The sequence below is a fragment of the Xiphias gladius genome, chromosome 20 (genome assembly GCF_016859285.1).
Source record: "Xiphias gladius isolate SHS-SW01 ecotype Sanya breed wild chromosome 20, ASM1685928v1, whole genome shotgun sequence".
NCBI classification, from domain to species: Eukaryota; Metazoa; Chordata; class Actinopteri; order Istiophoriformes; family Xiphiidae; genus Xiphias; species Xiphias gladius.
In genome coordinates this window covers 22,003,963-22,024,549 of record NC_053419.1, presented here as the reverse complement: position 1 = coordinate 22,024,549, position 20,587 = coordinate 22,003,963, and the positions used below count along the sequence as shown (strand labels likewise).

At 44.4% G+C, this 20,587-nt stretch overlaps 3 protein-coding genes across 6 annotated transcripts; 2 read left to right on the top strand and 1 right to left on the bottom strand.

The window, feature by feature from the left end:
* Window positions 1–52: 52 nt before the first annotated feature.
* ppwd1 (peptidylprolyl isomerase domain and WD repeat containing 1) lies at window positions 53–5,052 on the top strand. Its single transcript, XM_040158105.1, has 11 exons — window positions 53–256; window positions 387–489; window positions 829–932; window positions 1,062–1,182; window positions 1,306–1,753; window positions 1,836–2,026; window positions 3,293–3,482; window positions 3,574–3,755; window positions 3,851–3,932; window positions 4,029–4,211; window positions 4,635–5,052. The coding sequence occupies exons 1-11, from the start codon at window positions 124–126 to the stop codon at window positions 4,776–4,778; spliced, it is 1,881 nt and encodes a 626-aa protein (XP_040014039.1). The 5' UTR covers window positions 53–123; the 3' UTR covers window positions 4,779–5,052.
* Window positions 5,053–5,134: 82 nt separating this feature from the next.
* On the bottom strand, window positions 5,135–12,261 carry trim23 (tripartite motif containing 23). 2 transcript variants are annotated; one of them, XM_040158106.1, is made up of 11 exons: window positions 12,058–12,261; window positions 11,049–11,211; window positions 9,889–10,010; window positions 9,510–9,788; window positions 9,235–9,417; window positions 8,933–9,148; window positions 8,657–8,791; window positions 8,402–8,531; window positions 8,136–8,246; window positions 6,884–7,008; window positions 5,135–6,751 (listed from the first exon to the last, which is right to left on the bottom strand). In XM_040158106.1, exons 1-11 carry the CDS (start codon window positions 12,106–12,108, stop codon window positions 6,572–6,574), a joined length of 1,695 nt encoding a protein of 564 aa, XP_040014040.1. In that variant the 5' UTR covers window positions 12,109–12,261; the 3' UTR covers window positions 5,135–6,571. The 2 variants fall into 2 exon arrangements, with proteins under 2 accessions (XP_040014040.1, XP_040014041.1); XM_040158107.1 differs by lacking the exons at window positions 9,889–10,010; window positions 11,049–11,211; window positions 12,058–12,261 and having other exon boundaries at window positions 9,510–9,593; window positions 9,665–9,772.
* Window positions 12,262–12,348: 87 nt separating this feature from the next.
* On the top strand, window positions 12,349–18,431 carry mzt2b (mitotic spindle organizing protein 2B). 3 transcript variants are annotated; one of them, XM_040158110.1, is made up of 6 exons: window positions 12,349–12,448; window positions 13,090–13,242; window positions 13,477–13,665; window positions 13,778–13,938; window positions 15,830–15,967; window positions 17,679–18,431. In XM_040158110.1, the coding sequence occupies exons 3-6, from the start codon at window positions 13,490–13,492 to the stop codon at window positions 17,822–17,824; spliced, it is 621 nt and encodes a 206-aa protein (XP_040014044.1). In that variant the 5' UTR covers window positions 12,349–12,448; window positions 13,090–13,242; window positions 13,477–13,489; the 3' UTR covers window positions 17,825–18,431. The 3 variants fall into 3 exon arrangements, with proteins under 3 accessions (XP_040014044.1, XP_040014045.1, XP_040014046.1); XM_040158111.1 differs by having other exon boundaries at window positions 13,474–13,665; XM_040158112.1 differs by lacking the exons at window positions 12,349–12,448; window positions 15,830–15,967 and having other exon boundaries at window positions 13,091–13,242.
* The last annotated feature ends 2,156 nt before the right edge of the window (window positions 18,432–20,587 follow it).

Below are 20,587 nucleotides of genomic sequence, written 5' to 3'. Positions count from 1 at the left end.
TTGTAATGAATTATGGCTGGACATTAAAAAGGGAACTTCAAACCAGTAAGACAGAATCCAGACGTCCAGGCGCCGGACGGAAGTACCGTAACTGGGAAGGGACACTGCTGAAGATCAGCAGCAATGGCGGAGTCTGAAAACAATGTGGAATTAAAACGAAAAGCAGATGAAAATCAGGATGGAGATGGAAATGGAGAAGATGATGAATGGGTCGGACCTATGCCAAGCGAAGCCGCAAAAGCCAAGAAAAGGAAAGGTTTGTTTCTGGCAGTTAATTATCTCGCTACATTTTGTTCATATGCGACTCCCGCTAAACGAAGCTAATTAAATGCTAACCAGATTCCTCCTAACTTTTTGGATGTTTTTTTTTTTTTTTTAAAAATCAGTTTTGGAATATGAGCGTGTCTACCTGGACAACCTACCTTCAGCTGCAATGTACGAAAGGAGCTACATGCACAGGGACGTTATCACACACATAGTTTGCTCCAAGTAAGTGATTCTTCAGTAAACGTGACCAACACCTTTGCGGTGGAGGAAGTACCCAGATCCTTTACCTAAGTAAAAGTAGGAATTTAACAGGAAAACACACTGAATTACAAGTACAAGTCCTGCATTAAAAATGTTATTTAAATAAGGTATAAAAGTTATCATCAGCAAAATGTACTTCAGATATCAAAAGTAAAAGTATACACACACACACACACACACACACACACACACACACACACACACAAACGTCAAGTCCGATTTATTTATGAAGCTCAAAATCCCAAATTTGCCTTTATTTTTTTTGTCTCTGATCAAAGTAAATTTACCCCCTTTTTTCAGGACAGACTTCATCATCACAGCCAGCCAGGATGGCCATGTCAAGTTCTGGAAGAAGAAGGAGGAGGAGGGAATAGAGTTTGTCAAACACTTCCGAAGTCATCTCGGTATGAACTGAACAGATAAGAGGAGGAGAGACATGCTGGTTACCCTGTGTTTTGGCACATTGCTCCGTATACTCAAGAATAACATGTATTGTATGATGAGTACTGACGTTACGCTTGCATTTTCTGCAGGTGTGATAGAAAGCATTGCAGTCAGTGCTGAAGGGGCCCTTTTTTGTTCCGTCGGTGACGATCAGGCCATGAAAGTATTTGATGTTGTCAACTTTGACATGATCAATATGCTGAAGTTGGGGTGAGTGGAAATTACAAACTAAGTATACTTCATTAGTAATGTGTACACATGAAGGACAGTAAAAAGATGAAGTGACACCTCTTTCCCTCTGTAACATTATTTTTTTTTCTCTTCTCTCTGTAGCTTTCATCCAGGCCAGTGTGAGTGGATCTACAATCCCGGGGATGCCATTTCCACAGTGGCCTGCTCGGAAAAATCCACAGGGAAGATCTTCGTCTACGATGGACGGGGAAGCAACGAGCCCCTGCATGTCTTCGACAAAATGCACTCTTCGCCGCTGTCCCAAATCCGCCTGAATCCCAAATATAGAGTCATCGTGTCTGCTGACAAAGCGGGAATGCTGGAATACTGGACTGGCCTCCCAAGTGAATTCAAGTTCCCCAAACATGTGGATTGGGAATACAAAACAGACACAGACTTGTATGAATTTGCAAAACACAAAACCTACCCCACCAGCCTCGCGTTCTCTCCGGATGGGAAGAAAATGGCAACCATTGCTTCCGACAGGAAAGTCAGGATCTTCCGTTTCCTGACAGGAAAACTGATGAGAGTGTTTGATGAATCGTTAACAGTAAGTTTTCACACGTGTTTCAGCCTGGATCTTTCCTGATGTGGCAAATCCACGTGCTTATCACACCTGCTTTGGATGTTAGATGTTCACAGAGTTGCAGCAGATGAGGCAGCAGCTGCCGGACATGGAGTTTGGGAGGCGAATGGCTGTGGAGAGAGAGCTGGAGAAGGTGGATGGTATCCGACTGACAAATATCATCTTTGATGAGACCGGCCACTTTGTGCTCTATGGGACCATGCTGGGCATCAAGGTCATCAATGTGGAAACCAACAGGTACGTTCACGTGAAGGTGGAGAAAGCGAGTGTGCTTCAGGGTTTTCCCCCAGGAAATAGTTTACTCATCCAGATTCTGAAGTGTCAATCTACTTAGTAGTCGGTGTCCTAAACAACAGCCGGTCGCATTCCATGTGTGGCATTTGCTTTGTGAAATAGCACCGCTGTTGTTTTTCTCTGACAGTTAATGTTTTATTTCATGAAAGTGTATTATTTTTCTGTTATGTAAGAGGAGGTGGTCTCTCAGGTGAGCTGGACCGCCTTCACTATAAAACACTGTGCGAATCGCTGAACTTGAGAGGAAAGGATTAGATGGGGTCAAAACAGGAAGCCGACACTTTTAAAAACTCACTTTTTCACTGTGGCCTTTGATTTATTTATTGTCTGTTGTTCTAAATTAGTTTGAACTGTTGCGTTTCCAGTTATGTCACTTTGTCTTACTGCAAAGCACTTTGCAACTGTGTTTTTGAAAATTCATTATATAAATAAAAATATATTATTATGGATAAAACACAATATAAAAGCCGAATCTTGGGGTTGATAATAATAATAATAATCATCGTCGTCATCGTCGTTATTATTTGTTGAGCCAAGTTACAAAGGCAACAAATTTAAAGCCAACAATGTAAAAACATATAGGGAAATAAAATATATCAAGTTAAATGAGAAAATGAAATAAGGTAAACAAATTCAAGGTAAGTTAAATAAAATAAATGAGAGGACTCAAGTAAAGTCAAGCAGAGAAACTTACTGTAAGGAAAATAACAGGGACGTGAAGAAGAGATAACACTTCACAAGCAGACTCACAAAAGATTTTTCCAACCCTAAAAAAAATATTTGACTTCTCAGTAATTATCTTAACTTCAAAATGACCAAATGTCAGATTACATCCAGAGAACAGCACTTAATTTATTCAAACTGTCATTGTTAAAATGAGTCCTTCTGCCCAAATCTAAAGCTTGACTGCTTGGTGTTTTTCATGGGCCTGTGTACAGAATCGCTTTAGAATGAAAATAAAATAAATTGGGATAAAAGAATAAAAGATGAGGTTGCCAGGTCTTTGTATTTATTTGTTTTTGGTTGGAATACTCCTATTTGCTCTCAACAACATCTTGCTCATTATCAGCGCTTTGTAACACACTTAGTTGAACTAATTGATTGACTAAACCATGACGTCTAGATCTGTCTCTTCCACTACCCTGATGTAAAGTTTGACCTTTGTTGAGGTCAAATATAAAGTACATTTTCCTGAAACTTGTTCCCCAGATGTGTGCGGATCCTCGGGAAGCTGGAGAACATCCGTGTGGTCCAGCTGAGTTTGTTCCAGGGGGTTGCAAAGGCCATGCATGTGGCCCCCACTGTGGAGATGAAGGCATCTGACAATCCTGCCTTAGAGAACGTAGAGCCCGACCCCACCATATTCTGCACTGCATTCAAGAAGAACCGCTTTTACATGGTGAGAAAAAAGAGACAGTCGGTTTGGGATGATAAAGCTACATTTTATTCTGTTAGTATCTATGTTAACGCATCTCTTTCCCTCGCGTAAGTTCTCAAAAAGAGAACCAGAGGATACAAAGAGCGCAGACTCAGACAGAGACATCTTTAACGAGAAGCCTTCGAAGGAAGAGGTGATGGCTGCGACACAGGCCGAGGGCCCCAAGAGAGTGTCTGACAGTGCCATCATCCACACCACCATGGGAGACATCCACATCAAGCTCTTCCCTGTAGAGTAGGTCACCAGCATGGAAACGATGGCTGTCTCCTTTCAGAAATCCTCTTTATAGTTTACAAGATATCAACAGAACCTTGCTCTTCTGCTTTTAGATGCCCCAAAACTGTGGAGAACTTCTGTGTTCACAGCAGGAATGGCTACTATAACAGCCATATATTCCACAGAGTGATCAAGGTAAGTTTCCTTATCTGTTGATGAGGCCGGACAAAATCGGACTTCTGACGCTGCTCTTGTCTGCTGTGTCTAAATCTTTGTCTCTCGCGTGCGCAGGGCTTTATGATTCAGACAGGAGACCCCACAGGCACAGGCATGGGAGGAGAGAGCATCTGGGGGGGAGAGTTCGAGGACGAGTTCCACGCCACGCTGAGACACGACCGCCCGTACACGCTCAGTATGGCAAACGCAGGCGCCGGCACCAACGGCTCACAGTTTTTCATCACCGTTGTACCCACTGTAAGTTGCCTCATCAGTAGTTCACAGTGGCAAACCCAACTAAAGCTGTGCATGAGCCAGTTTTCAGTTGTTGAAGGAGAATGTTATTCCAGATCAGTCTGTAAAAATGTTGCTAAAGAGGAAAAAAAAACCCCCAGGGGTGAATCTTACACCCCTCGAAGTTAAGAGGGCCTCATGAAGCTTTGCCAAGCCCCAGTAGGGTTCAGGTCCCAAATGTTGGGAACCAGCGTGTGAGCTAATGAGGAATTAAACTGACATCTTGTCGTTTCTAACCAGGCTAGGGTGCTGTTTGAAATGTATAAACAGGAATGACAGAGTAGCATTACCTTAAGAGAGAGATGAAGCCAGCAGTGTTACGGAGTCCAAGTCTGTGGCTAATTGTGATTTTAATTGCTTCATGTGCTGCTGTTTTCTTTTCCGCAGCCTTGGCTCGACAACAAGCACACTGTGTTTGGAAGGTGTACGAAAGGCATGGAGGCGGTCCAGAGGATCTCCAACGTCAAGGTTAACCCCAAGACTGACAAACCGTACGAAGACATCAGCATTATCAACATCACCATCAAGTGATTGTGCGTCTTACTCGTGTCCTGTACAGTGATGTTTTTTTTTTTACCACTTTGTTATTAAAAAAAGATGCTTGATTGTAATAAGAGGGATTTGTTCTTTGCATTGGAGACAGTCAACTTGTAGACTGCAAAGCAGCAGAATCCAGTGTCAAAGAAAGAAAAAAGCTGCCAGCCAGACAAATAAGGTCGGTTAGTTTATTTTACAGCATCACATGATGAATCGTTTACAAAGGCCATCATCCAGTCCACCAGTAACAAAGGTTTCGATGTGCATTGTGCTTCTACGTTTCAAAACGAATGAGAATGTTTTCACAAACCACGTTGAAAGGCTTTTCACACGTGCATTTTTTATTTGCATTTTTTTTTTTTACATTAGGTACAAGTAGTAAACATTACATAGCAATGAATAAAGATGAAATGAAACTCATATGAAGGTTCCTCAATAATTAGACACGTCTCAGTGTTAGGTTTAATGTTTCACTAAGTTTCACATTACATTACTGAAGGCTGCAGATTAAAGGTGTACCATCTTGTACACGCTCCAGACAGATGGACAGGACTTGGGTGTGAGATCTTTAAATAGGATTATTTTCACAAGACTTTTTTTTTTTTTCTTTTTTCCTTTTTTACAGTGAGTTTAAATACTCAGAGTCTAAGAAACAGCAGATGAGCTCATTTGCTCCCAAATGAAAAATGGTGGTGAGGCAGCGTAAAAGTGACAAATTCTGTGCGCAAGACACTCCGCAGAACGGAGGCAGAATCGGAGCGTAAAAGCCGATTTTCCCGCACCGCCCCGTGTCAAAGTAACATCCTCCTTGTTCCTGCTCATAAATAAAGTCTTTCAGTAAACACTTTGTTCTGTAACAGTAAACACTACATTCAAACCAAAACTCGACTGGTGTGCCATTTCAAGACCAGCTGTGGCATTAAAAAGGTTCATACACTTATAAAATAAACTTGCACACATTACTCGAAGACCCCATGAAACATCAGCTGCTATTGCTTACGTTAGATGACCAGGCTGAGGGAGAGCTCAGCCAGAATCTGCACCTTGACCATTGACCAAGCCACCGGAAGTCCCCTGGGTTCATGATAACCATAGTGAATATTTCTGTCCCATCTCGCTTACCTGCACATATACTGGATTAACTGAAAGGGCATTGTAGGTATTTCTCAGGATTATCTACGGAATCAACAAAAGGGATGTTAATGATACTATCGTTACTGCCTTTAGTTGCGATTACTGTCACGCGTGGGGGTGGTCCTGATGAGTAATGTGAGAGAAAATACAGATACAGTCCACTCTGTCAGGGCCCGAGGAGCATTTCTACCATTCGACTGGACCTAAAATCGACTAGCTATAGATGCCAGATACACAACTTGTTTCCTGTGAGGGTTAGGATGAAGAAAAGCTAAAGTAACACGTGTTAGACCATGTAAGCTGCCTTAGAAATGAGCAGGATGGGAGCTTGTAGGCATAATTCGGGCTATAGGTCTGGTGAGTTTATTTCTCGGAGGTTGGGAAGGTGGTGTGAGCGGTGGGACAGAAGTTTAAGATAGTTCTCGCTTTCCACGTTCCCATTAAATGAGTCTAGAGAGAGTATTTTCATCTTTGTTTTCTTTGCCCACAGCGGTGCACAAAGAGGGGAAAGAAGATGAGAGGAGGCCTAAAGCCGCAGTGTTGTCTTAAAAGTTGACGCTTTGAAGTCGTAAGAGAACTGATGACGGGGGCTCAGAGGCTGGGGCTTGGGTTCAGTCGTTAGGGGAGAGGCAGTATGGAGAGGGACGTGACATTTAGGCTACGTCCAGGACCCCAGCAGCCACCAGCTGTCTGGAGAGCCAATCCAACCCCTCGTGGAGGCCCATCCCGCTGCGGGCATCGCAGCCCTGAATGTGCCAGCTCCTCCCGCAGCACAGCTTGTGCAGGCTCAGCAGCTCTGTCATCTCCTCCACAGACACGGCGCCGGGAACATCCTGCAAAGCAAACAACACGCAAGCTGATGATCAACTCGAGGATATGCTTGACAGAAATTCACCGAGCCATCGCAAAGCTCTATTCCACGACGTTGTGTGTCCGTCCGCAGTCGCGGGGTAGTATTCCAGTACCTGTTTGTTTGCAAAGATGAGCAACAAGGCGTCTCTCAGCTCCTTCTCTGTTAGCAGTTTGGCCAGCTCGCTGTGAGCCTCCATGAGTCGGTCTCTGTGGCAGCTGTCGATCACGAACACCACCGCTGCACACATACGAGAGTTAGGGAAGAGAAGTTCATCTTCAACAGAAATCATTTCGTACCTGGAAGGAATTTTTAGATGTGATGCTGCAAAATTGTCGAGAATTAGAGAGGAAAGGAGGAAAAAAAAAAGGAGGCTCCATAGGATGCTGATGTCGGTCACTCAGTCGGTCCACGACTCGGGTTCAGAGTGAAATATCTCAACAACTGTTGGATGCATTGTCACGAAACTTTGCACAAACACTCCTGATCCCCAGAGGACAAATCCTACTGACGCTGTTGATCCCCTGGCGTTTTCTCTTAGCGGCACCAGCGGGTCAACGTTTTCACTTATCTTGTGAAATAAAAAAACGACTTGATCTACTTGATTCACCCTCCTTAAAAAAAAAACCTTGTAATGTCAAAGGTGAAAGCAGTTTTCTATAAAAGTGATCTAAATGAATTAAAATTATAAAAACACGCAGCATTAGTTTTCATAAATCAGTATTTAGTAGATACAACTTTGGCAGAAAGTGCAGCCTTGGAGAATACTGTTTAAAGGCACTGTAGGATGTGCATTGAGGAAATAGAAAACAGCTTCAGGTGCATTTTCAAACTCACTACGAATGTAGAGTCAAACATCATCAATAGGAACTCTACTGCATTTACACAGTGACGGTGATGACTGAGTTTCAAGCTGCAGCAACTTAAAAAAAAAAAAAAAAAAAAAATCACATAATGCAGAGGCTGAGTTTCCCTGTTTTGGTCTGACAGCTTGCTCCAACTAGGCATTTATCCACTGGGCCTCATCTCTCGGAGTCAACAAACACGTTAATATCGCCCACTGAAATGTGCCAGTTAAAAAAAAAAAAACATCCCAACAACATTATATTGTTGTATGACTCATGCTGCAATGATTAATAGACCATGTGAACAGAGCTGCTGCTTTTTTTCTGTGCTAATTAAGAGAGCTCAGTCCCACTTTTATAGTTTTATAAAAATATTTACATTCCATAGTCCACCAAAATGTGTGTAGAATCAACGGGGATCTTTTTTCCATGCTTTAAATGCTGCGCAGTACGCTGAACTTGTCAGTGTAACATTCAGACCATATAAAACAACGTTTAAGGTATGTAGAGCGCAGCCAGTACCTTGAGTGTTGAGATAGTAGTGTTTCCAGAGAGGTCGGAGCTTGTGTTTTCCACCCACATCCCAGATAGTGAATTTCAAGTTCTTATATTCAACTGTCTCCACATTGAATCCTTGAGAGAAGATGGGGGAAAAAAAAAAAAAAAAAGAGAATTTATTTGGATTCTTGTGACTGAGAAAAAAACAAAAACAAAAAACAAACACACACACACACACACCATTACCAGATAAGTGAACTGATATTCATTATAACTGCTAAAGCACTTACCGATAGTCGGGATGGGTTGCATGAACTCATCTTGTTTCAGCTTGAAGAGGATGGTGGTTTTTCCAGCTCCGTCCAGCCCAAGGGTCACTACACGGATCTCCATCTTTGGACCAATGTGGACCCGGTTGTCCTGAAAACATACCCCATTTTGACTGGGTGGTTACAGATCGGAACAAACTCGAGCCCTTTTACATTTTACAGCCATTTCTTGACTGATGGATTCAAATGTCCAGGCACAATCTGTGGAGCGGGTACCTTGGTGAAGGTGACAGGGATGCCAGCATCCAGCTGCACGTGATCTGCCAGCTCAGTGAACTGGTGCTGCTGCTTCTGTAGCGTCTCCAGCAAACAGTTGATCTCCTGCTTTGCCAACACAACTCTGCAGTCATCCTAGAGCAGAGGAGACACAACACATCGCATCAGGCCTAGCACTGTACTGTCCGTGCATCAGCCCGGGACTGTGGGACTAATCCTCGTCTGGGCAAAATGCGCCAGTTTATCACTGAACTCAGTCTTTATCGTGCTTCCCACCTGCTGAAGGGTTTTCTCACAGTGCAGGCAGGCGGTGGAGACCTGGGACAGCAGGATGGTCATGTCCTCCTGCTGCTGCCTCAGCCAGATCAGCCTCTCGCGGACATGAGCGTCCACCACGCTCAGCGCCATCTCCTCCTGCCGGCAGAGAGTCTCGTGGAGGTCTGCGAAGTAGGCGCGGACACAGGAGCGCGCGCTCTCTGCTGTGCCAGGGACCTGACGGAGACATGGAGACGGCGTTAACGCCAGAAGAAAAGCCCAATCATTCATGTTTTAGAAAGAGGTCCTGTGTCATATCTCACATGTTCGGTGTGTGCCATGCCAACTCCATCCTCTACTATTTGCTCTCCACCTTCAATTTGCTGCACGATGCCCACCAGCTTCCTCGAGTACTCGGACACCTCGTCTGTGAAGGTGCGGATGCAGTGGGCCATGTCCAAAATGGAGGCACGGATCTGATTAGCTTCAGTCTCAAGAACAGCGTGCTGGAAAAAAAAAAAAAAAGGAAAGTCGGGGAACACACACACAGGATGTCTCTTTGGATAAGGATACGTAATAGCAGCGTGTTTTTAACTACCTTATGTCCCTGGTGCTTGCCGTACTCCTTACACACACAGCACATGAGAGGCCCAGACTGACAGGCCTCCTCCAGGCAGACAAACTCGATGGCGTGGACCTGATGCTGCGGGCACAGGGTCTTCTCGTGCGGCTTGTCGGCCAGCGGCACCCGACGGTGTTTGGCCAGCGTGCGAGTGGAGTGGGTGAGCTGGGAGCACTCGGCACACAGGTGGGTGGCGCACACAGTGCAGTACATGGAGGCTGTGTGGCTCTCGTCCTCATCACATCGGATTATGCACTGGTGGAAAAGAAGGGTTGGGAATGAAAGGTGGAGCAGGTGTGAGGGTCATTCAGCTTGCAGAGTCTTTTGGAAAATGGTGGAATGGTAGTTTCCTTACTTCTCCCATGCCTTTCAGGGCATCCTCCGCCATTCCCGACTGGCTGGTGGCCCCATTCTGCAGTCGCTCCAAAAGTTCGAGCAGAGCAAAGTTCTTCTTTAGACCCCAAACTCCAGAGTCCCCTGAACAGATGTACAAAGAAAAAGAAAAAGAAAAAGAAAAAAACAAAACACTTTAGGACACAATGATAGAGGGAAGTCATGATTTCCACCCTAAACACAGAGAGAAAGACGAGTCAGGAAGAAGACTGCAATGGTTTCTCTAAGAATTTAACAATTTTGCAGTTTTTCCTCTGTGCAGGATTGCTCTCTTGTCACCCGAGAACCCAAATGAAAAGAACAAAACAACCAAAACAGTAGCATCTTGCAATCCAATGCAATAACACCGCACGCAACAGCCTCAAAAATGACCAAGAATTGAACAAACACCTTTCCAACACAGGCTCCTCAAACCACTGATTACAAGCTTCTCTTTTGTCTGGATGACCTGGCATTTTCCAGCACAATTCAGTTGACTCAGAGCAGAGTTCATGCAGTTTCATGCTTCAGCGACGCATTAAAAATCTTCTAAAACTGCCAGTAACACCACGAATCAACTGGCTGTAAATGTCAAATGTTATTTTTCTTCACACCAGCGTCATCTAGGCGCCATTTAATCAACTTTGCTCTGATCAGAAGTATCTGCACTTTCTGCTCTGTCACTTTGCCCTGAAGCCCGAAAGATGAGAAACCTGCAGATCCCTGGATGTTGTTCTAAGGTCCCCTGTTGGTTCTGAGGTTTTTTTTCTTTTTTTGTGGGTGGGGGGGTTCGCTGCTTTGATACCTGACAGATCATGGAAAGACGCACTAAAAATCTTCCAGACTTTCTCCGGGGAGACAGATGTGTGTCAGACTGTCGTGCTCCGGAGTCCCAGAGCCTTAGAAATCGGTTCACACGACCCCCTTCGTTGTGCCTGATGTATCACTGTAATGCGAACCGGCTTGCCTGGTTCAAACAGAGCAAAGCTGGTCAAAATTTTACTCGACTCCTCACCAGGATGTTGGAGCAACCGGTCAACATGACCCGATTCGAAATGAAATGTGCCTGCATATCTAGACATTTCAGACGGGGGCGTGAATCCTTTGACGGGTTACTACAGTGGCAGGAATCCCCTTCCTCACCCAGCTCAGTGACCTGGCGGTCGAAGGGGCAGCGGACCGCTCTGCCATGGAGGGGCAACCGGGTAAGGCAGTCGTGGCACACCGTGTGACCGCAGAGCAAAAGACGAGGGACCTTGTCCCCCTGGAGAGAGAAGACGTCCTCACACACACCGCACTCCAGCACCTGTAAATGAATACACGACTTGATTAAATTCCATAAAAACCCTGTGTGTGTGTGTGTGTGTGTGTGTGTGTGTGTGTGTGTGTGTGTGTGTGTGTGTGTGTGTGTGTCGGTTGGCCGGTGCTGCGGAGACAATTCTGAAATCAGAGGGCAGAAATTCTTAATAGCCGGCACTGATTTCACCGACGGTTACAAGGGCCCAGACTCAACAATGGAGAGTCGGTGCATCTATGACGAGCTCCGTTAAACCGGTTTTTACTGTCAGGGAATTCACTCATATCTCGGCGTCCAGGACCTGGGTAGTCGCCCGGACTCGCCGTGTTCCAGATGGTTAGACCTGCGTGGTCTCTGCTCCGATCTGTGATCTTCACCCAAATCTCACCTCACCCTTTTTTTTTTTTAAGGAGAAGCAGGTTCCTACTTGCGTGCACGCCGTGCAGCGACTTTTCTTTCTTTTTTTTTTAAGCCGAGCACGTCACCGCGAGGAGCCGCAGTGAACCACAGTTCGTGCAGACGCCGACTGGCGACGGTGGACCTCCGGCTCAAAACGCCAGCCTGGCGACTTCTGGCCGAAGGTCCCGCCGAGTTGGCCGCGAGACAAGCGAGCGGCAATCTTGCTACGGCGCACGGTTTGCACACTGCTCCGGTCGAATGTGGACGAGTGTCTCGCACGAAGGCCAACGCAGCAGCAGCCACCCAGGATCGGGAGCCACGAAGGCAGCCCTGCCGTCGAGCCTCGATGCCCACAATAACAACAACAACAACAGCAACAGCAACAGCAACAGAAAAACCCCAACACGAGCACCGCGGGCGTTATCCAGCCGCGGATGTTAGCGACAGCATTCCGACCTTGACCGTGTTTCCGCTAGCTCCCCTCCCGTGTCGGATGCAGGGCTCCATCGTCGCTGCGGCGCTCTGCTTGTTTATTCCTGCTGCGGCAGCGGCTATTCTCGGACGACAGCGAAGACGACCGAGCAGGTGCGAGAGGACAATCCCGCGGGGACTTCCGGTTTCGCCCTTTAGGCCCTACCAGGATGCAATGCCGTTCTTTCGTCCGGGCTCAACCGTAGAAATACGACGGCAACGTCGAAGTGCCACATGTTGTAGTATCTTCACATAACGACGGGAGTGTAACACACATTCAGCAAAAAACATTGCGAGTTCTTCTTTGAGGCGCAGGCGCAATTCAACCGACTTAGCCCCCCCTCAAGCTAATTGTAGTAGCAGACACCATGAAACGGTAATTTATCTAATAAAAAAAAAAAAGCGTAACTGCCACATTCACAAACACAATCAACATAAAAAGACAAATGAAAGAGTGAATCAATACAGCTGTTTAAATAATTTTTAATTACCTGTCGTAAACATAAGGGACTGGGGACTAATCAAAACATTTTAAGGTATCACATAGTTTTAATGCCTTTTTAAAAAAAAAACTAATAGGGCCTTTATCTTAAGGATTTAACAACAATAGCAAATTATTTTTTTTAATATTATTGTTTAGAAGAAAAGGATCACCTGTAGATTAATCGATAATGAAATTAATCATCATATAATACAATGCATTTATATAAACAACTATTGACAACATAGGCCTACACTGAGTATACAGGTAAAACTGCTTTGTAAAATGTAAACAAATTTACAGATAGTGCAAGGATGTGAAAGGGTGCAGTACAGATAGTTATGTGCAGTATATGCATATATGCACGTCTATGTTCGGTGTATACATGTACATTAATTGTATGTATATTAAACTGTGATCAAATCTATATATAATAATTTGTAGTTTCAGCAAATGTCGTAGTGTTACATGGTTCAGTCTCAGCCATTTTCCTAATGACACAAATAACATCCCACCACTCTCGTGTCGTTTAAAAGCCCACTTCCTTTGTACGCGTGTGAAACCTCCCCATGCCTGCTGACTCCAAGTCCCACAATACGGCACGGCTCGTCTCATGGTGATGACGCATTCTTTGCGCGCCTCGCCTGTCTCAAGCAGGAGAGTAGACACCCGTTACCGCCACATTAACGGTAGGTGTTTTATTTTATTATTTTTTAATTAAAGCCTTTTTTTTAAAAAATCGGTTTCACGTCTGTTGTTCATGTGTTTGATGATATTTGCAAAGGAGGTCGAAATATCATACACCCATGTTTTCGGCCTGGACGAGCAGGTCGCTGTTTTTAACATTCCGGCTTTATTTTTGCGTGTTTTTTTTTTTTTCTAAAATTATAATTTGCCCCGTTTATTCTCATTCATCCTAGCAGGTGTCCGTCACTGATGTCTCAACAAGCACAACAAACGGTGCCCTCCGCCCCAGACTCCCCCGCGCTGGTGGTCACCTCCAACGTGCAGAAATATGCTATTAAGAAGAAGAAGGTCCTCAGTGCTGAAGAAGCGGAGCTGTTTGAACTCACCCAGGCCGCGGGCATCACCGTGGACCAAGAGGTCTTCAAGTGAGCGTACTGATAACAGTTAGAAGCATGACGGTGTATTTGTATATGGAAGAATAAAGTGGAGGAAACGCTGTTTGTTCTGCTTCTCACGCTCCTCTTCTTGTCCCCTTAGGATCATGGTGGACCTGTTGAAGATGAATGTGGCCCCTCAGGCGGTCTTCCAGACTCTGAAGGCAATGTGTGCCGGCCAGAGAGTGGCCGAGAGCTGCGGCGGAGAGTCTTCGGCGGCCCCCCACGCCACTAACATCACCGCAGCACCTGCAGAAGCCAGAGGTTAGTGTCTGGAGACCGGACGGCAGCATGAACAGCGATCATTAAGCGGCTAAATTACAGCTGGAGAGGCTAGTTTCAACACTCACGCTGGTCTTTGCCCACGTTGAGGCCGATCGGACCTCTGCTCAGATTGAGGCTGGATCAAGTTAGTCTGGAAACTGCATAGCCCGGATCCAGGGGCCATATGCCACGTATCACCGTCCTGCATAAGTATCTCCCAGAACGTGGATATTTAAGTTAGAGATCTGCTCATAAGAAAAGGGGGCGAATGTTGAAGACGAGAAAAATCGCATACACTTTTCTGGACTGCAGAAATGTTCTTAGCTACCTATAAATGTGGGGGAAAAAATGTCATCCAGTCGTAGAGTAACAAAAAACAAGATTGAGTTGAGTTGCAAAAGCGGAACACATCAGCCTAGTTGTAAGTCCGAGATATCGGGAAAGACCTACAGACGTGTCAACAAAATGTTGGTAGAACGGCTGCAAGTGCACCACCGCCGGCAGTTACGTCAGAATAACATCCAATATTAACACTAATACAGTCGAATCAGCGCGTTTCATAGGAGCTGCACGCTGTTTGTTTGTGTCCGATTTCACTTGGCAACAAACCGCCATGAATACGACACACGGCGAACAGAAGCCAGTCGACACATTGTTTAACGGTGTGACTGCAAGGCTGCCAGCAGCGGTAGCCTGACCGTCTTGGAATAATGTCTGAACAGCACCACAAGGTCGGAGTAGTGTGGGGGGGCTTTCCTGCTCTTTCCATTGGGCTCACGTCGTGTGAATGCAGCAGGAAGGCAGTGTCCAAAATACCTCCCTATTTACTACTGAATATAGCGCTTTTATAGATTAGAAATTTAAGTGAAAGCGCGAAACGGTGATGATACAAAAGTGTCTTAAGTCTTAATTTACTGCGTTTAACGTCTTTTATATAGGGAGTGGTGAATGAGGGCATGGGCCAGTGATTTTTCGAAGGCCAAAATGCCTACTGGGAAAAAATGTCTTTAGACCTTCATCAAACAAACATTTTGACTTAACTACACAGGTTTGATTGATGCCACTTAATGATGAGACAAACACTGACAGTCGTAGACTTAACATGTTGGAAATGTAGCATCGTGACATGTAACACTTGCATTCGTTTGGCAGAAGGACTCGGCTTACCCGAGGAGCCCCTGAAGCTCCGTGTACAGCCGTGAATAAACCCGCACTGTTGAACGCCTCATTGAATAATCCCTGTTGGTCGCCCCAAAAGCTCCAAAAATGTTTGTTTCTGGCCGTGAGAAGACTGCAGACATAACACCGACTATGGCAAATGGAAGCACTTACTGAATATTCATGTCTGACTAGGCGCCAAATTGGCTGAAACACCGCTGGATACGCGCTGGAGAGAGGGAGGGAGTGAGTGCTCGCGAATCCCTTTGCACAGGATAAAAGTATAAAGAGCTCAAGGTCTGCAAAGCACAAGCCTCCAGCCTTTCACAACGCAGTGTAGAATAGGCCACAGCTTTGAGATTGTCTTAATGCTTTTTTCTTTCCTGACAGACTTTGCTTTATTATTCTTCCTGTGCTCGTTGCTTCTCACTTCCCTTTTGAAGGGAAATGTGAAAAATAGTAATGTGAAATATTCACATTACTCCACTGAAGTACTGTACACACTGTAGCAGAGGTTCTTGTCCTGCACTCCTCGTCGCCTAATCTCCCCCACTAACTAAATACTCTCTTCACTTCACCCCATAATGAGCTTTTCCACTTAAATGGAGGGGAACTGAAGACCAAGGGTATACCATAGAGAGTCTGATAAGCTGATCTTCACTGTGCTTTCTAATTTCCTTTCTATCCTCCGTGATTTTTTTTTATTTTTTCTGTCCCTCTTGTTTTCCTGAAGAAGAGGACTCTTTGGTCTCTGGAAAGAGCCCTAAGCCTCCTGCAGCTCCCCCCTCAGCATCTGGCCCCAGAGCCACAAGGGTCAACACTAAGATTGTGGTCTACGGCCCCCAAGACTCTAGCTCTCCTCACTCTCAAGGTCCCTTCTGGTGCACTGCGCCCCCACACCTCCATCTGTCCGCTTGCTTGCCTTTTTAAATTTTTTTTATAAGTGTTATGTTTGTTTGCTTTTAATACTAGGATTGTTCCCAAAACTCCATACCGTGCTTTCCCCTTTTCATGACTATGCGGAGTGGAAACAATGTGTGTATGCATGTGTGTGTGCGTGTGTGTACATGCATGAGCGTGTGGAGTAGAAAGATAGAACCTTCCCTTGGGGCGTTGTATTCAAGTGGACATTTTCACTGCACATTTGATTTTTGGTTTGTTTTTAAAGTGGCTAGAAAGAGAGCCTAAAGCAGTGTGCGATGTTTGAAACTTGATTATCGTAAGAAGGAGTCGGAACTTTTGTTTTCTATGATTCCGAATCGATTTACAAATTCAAAAAATAGTTTCCTCTGCGTCAACGTTATTGGTTTCCCCCTCACCAAATATTCCGCGCCGACAGAGCAGTATGATGGAGGAAGATGTCATTCAAACTGTCCAGTTTTCAACGAAAGTAGGACGTTGACCGGATTTAATAATCCAAAGAATCTTAACATGGCTGAGAAGCGGTCCAGACCGTAAGTATTTGGACAGTTACACATCTTTAGTTCTTCAGGCTCCGAGCTTCAGCACATTCTATGTGAAATTAAATAACGGAGACTACATTAAAGCGCCACGCCTCAGCTTTAGTTTGAGTGGGTTTACATCAATATAGAGAGAACTGTGTGGGAGATACAGTCCTGTTAACACACAGTGCTTTAGTTGCAGGGGTTCAAAGTTCATAGGACATTTGGCTACTAAATGTTTCTAAGGCAGCTGTGTGTCGTCTCAGTGTTAGCGCACGCACAAAAAAAAGCTTAGACACGGCTCGGAGTCGCCTTTAGATTGAGGCGGAGTTGTCTGCCTGTATCATGAGTGAAGAACATAAAAATAAGGCTTAAAAAAAAAAAGCAACAATCCATCAGAGAGATATCAAAGGTAGCTGGTTCGCCAAATAAACAGCTGAGTACTTTCTACAAAAGGAGATGTGTACAGGAAAACCAGAAAATGGCAAAAAGAAAGTGTGTGGGAGCAAGTTTTTTATTTGAAAAAGTTAAGGTGCCAAGCGTAATCGCATGACTTGAGACAAATCATGATATTTCATCATAAAAAAACTAAAAATGTTGATAAAACCGGGAGCATCTTTAATGATCATTGATTATTATTATTATTCTTTTTTTAAATCAAAAACCAATTTTTGGCTGGAAGCTTTACCCAAAATATGACATTGTAATCTTCCCAAAGTTTCCCACTCTTACTCATTAAAGACTGGTCGCTGCAGTGTAGTACCTGCTGCAGTAAGGCAGATAATGGTGAAGAGCAGTTACTACCAAGCCTCTGGTCCCAGCTCGTGCCCTCTTGAGACGCTGAGTTATGGCCCTGTCTTGGCACTTTATGGTTCGTGCTACAGTCAAGTGTGCAGTGTTGATGCGCCGTGCCTTTTGCAAATGCAGTGCAGAGAAGGTAAGGGAATTTGAATCATTTCCTCTTATGTCGTATGTGAAATGCATTGTTTGTTTTTTTCATTTCCTTCTCATCGACCTTTAAGTTTTTTTTTTGTTTTTGTTTTTTGAAAGTGCCGTGTTGCTCGGAACGTGTGAAGCTACAATCAGAAATACCCAACCTTCGCCTCATCCTTTTTAACTTTTCTTACTCTTTGCCAGCAGTGCGCAGCAAAGCCGGGGCGAGCCACGGCGAGAAGAGCAGGGAGGCCTCCGGCCAGCGAGTGCAGCGGCAGCCCAGCGCCACTAGGGGGCAGAAGACCAAGAGCTCCGGCAGCAGTAGTTCCTCCTCTCAGATAAACTCCACCTGAGACTCGATTCGAGACCATTTGTAAATATGTACTTTTCTTTGCATTTAATTAATCGGTATGTTTAACCGCGTGACCTCTTAAATGGGTTGGGACACCTAAACAAAACCCTTGACTGGGTTTTTAGATGACTGTCGCCTCCACCTTAGTGCAGTGGAGGCGAAGGTGAAAAATGATCACAGCCCTGAAAAGTGAATCAAAAATGGCATTTCCAGACCCAGTGTCCAGATTACACAGTGAGGTCTGTGAGGAGCAGCAGATATCTGAAAACCTTGAGAAATAAAATGAAAGCTACATGCAAGAATATGATGGAGACCTTGGAAGTTAGGTGAGGAAAATATGGAAAGTTTTTTTTTTTTTTTTGTTGTTTTTTAATTTGGGTAAATCCATCCTTTAAAGTTCTAACACAATGTAAGAAAGTCCTGGATGCGTCCTCGCTCTTGTTCTGGGCAGGTGTTACTGCAAGTCAGTAAAGCCTTTTTCTTCATTCAACATTAAACAGACTTACAGAAAAGGAAAAAAAATACTTTTTTTTGACTGAAAAATTGTATTGTAGTGTCTGTATTCATCATGCAACTTTCTATAATGTGATTAATATTTATTAAACCCAGTAACGATATACTTTAAAAAATGTGTCTCTTTTTTAGTATTATTTTTGTTGGGGATGCACCGATCCTACTTTTTCTCTCCGGGTACAAATTCTGGTAACTAAACTCCGATTCCCAATCCGATACTAGCCCTCTCCTAAAGATCTCCTCCAGACATGGTTTAGGAAAAATACTCCGCTTTGAACAGTAACTTGTGTCTGATGTGGTTTTTTCCATAAAAATGGTCAGTTAAAGTTAGAAATTTTTAAACATTTACACATTCTGCTTCATTGAAAAATACAGAATCCATGAATATCCACATATTAGTGTATGTGTATGTGCACTGGGGCCCTCGAGTTTCCATCTCATACTTGTTTAGAGCGGCTATAATCGATATTTTTATAACGACAATGAATGAACTTAGAGAGAATAATCACCTGAATCTGCAGCTCCCGTCGGCTTTATGGAACTTTTTATAGTGGGTTTCAGCTCATTACACTATCTGCTCAGTAGTTAGGTTCACAGCTGGTTCCCACTACCGGAGGGGGGGGGGGGACTTGGTAGGTTTGGACCACAATCGGCTTCCAAACCAGTTGCGATGTCACAAAATCCTGCTGCTACATCCATGTGTTTAACTCCATGATTTAAGATGAGCACAAAAAAAACGTTCTCCCTTCAGAAGATGAACGTTAAACAGCCTTCTGGTGTCAAACTCTGCACGTACATCGTTCTGCACAGTTAAGATCCGACATTCCAGTAAAGTAACAATAAGCAAAATATGTTTTTTTATGAGAGGAGGGGGAGTTTAAAGTCTGTACGCCATTGCTGTGGCCACAATAACTGGGTGGGTGGCCCCCTGGGACTGAATGATGGTAAGTGATAGTGGAAACAGTATTTAATGTGGAGTGGTCACGTCACGGCCGATCCCCAATCTGCTTATGACGGTCGCTAGTGGAGCTGGCGCCCATATGTCGTATGGCATCAGTGCATTTTTAAATAATCAAAAGTTTGAATTGCTATTATTTTATGACTCGGTCAGAGAATCTTAATCCCCCTGTTAAACTCAATATTACACAGTAATCTGCAACAGCAGAAGGCGAAGAAAGATTGGGCTCGTTCTGTCTTTGCTGGTTGGCAACAATTACCGGCACAGATCTCAGTACAGTGGTGGGCTGTCTATTTTTTTTCTCTGGCACTGAAGGAGTACTCTCCTTGATAGCTGATAATATACTCAGCACCTTGAGGAATGCAGGTTACTCCGCGATGGAGATGAAACACAGATGTGCAAGTGTCACTTTCAAGAATGCTCTCTGTTATTGATGTTACTCTAACTGTCATGGTCTTATTGATTGATTGATTTTTTTTTCCTTTTCAGTCCCTTCATAGTGAGAACGAGTGCAGGTTTAAGTGTGAGCAGTAGATTTACACTCACTGAGCCCTTTATTAGGAACACCACGCTAGTACTGGGTAGTTCCTCCCTTTTGCTCTCAAAACGGCCTCAGTTCTTTGTGGAGTGAATTCCGCAAGATGTTGGAAAGATTCCTTTGAGATTCTGGTCCATGTTGACATGATTGCATCACATCACTTCTGCAGATTCGTCAGCTGCACATTCATGCTGCCAGTCTCCTGTTCTACCACATCCCCAAAAGGTGTTCTTTTGGATTCAGAGCTGGTGACTGGCGAGGCCGCTGAAGTCCGCTGAACTCATTGTCGTGTTCCCGAAACCAGCTTGAGACGACTTTTGCTTTGTGACGTGTTGCATTATCCTGCTGGAGGTAGCCACTGGAAGGTGGTAAAATGTGGCTATAAACAGATGCACATGGTCAGCACCACACTCAGATTTCTTTTTTTATAATCAAAAAGTCGTGATCCATCTTATGAACAAATCTGTCATGTAAATATATAAGTATTTAACAGAAAAACAAACATTGCGCCCCCCCCCATTATAAAGAGTACCCTCACCAAGCAGAAGATACAAAAATGAAAGAAACAAGACAGAAATGCAACAAACTTCAATCAAAAGTGAAGTAAAATAAAATGAAATAGTCAAACTAAACTAAAAACGAGGGAGTTTTTTCTGTGCCTAAAAACCATTCCCCACCATTACACCAACACCACCAGCCTGGACTGTTGACACAAGGCAGGTTGGGTCCATGGATCCATGCTGTCGATGCCAAAT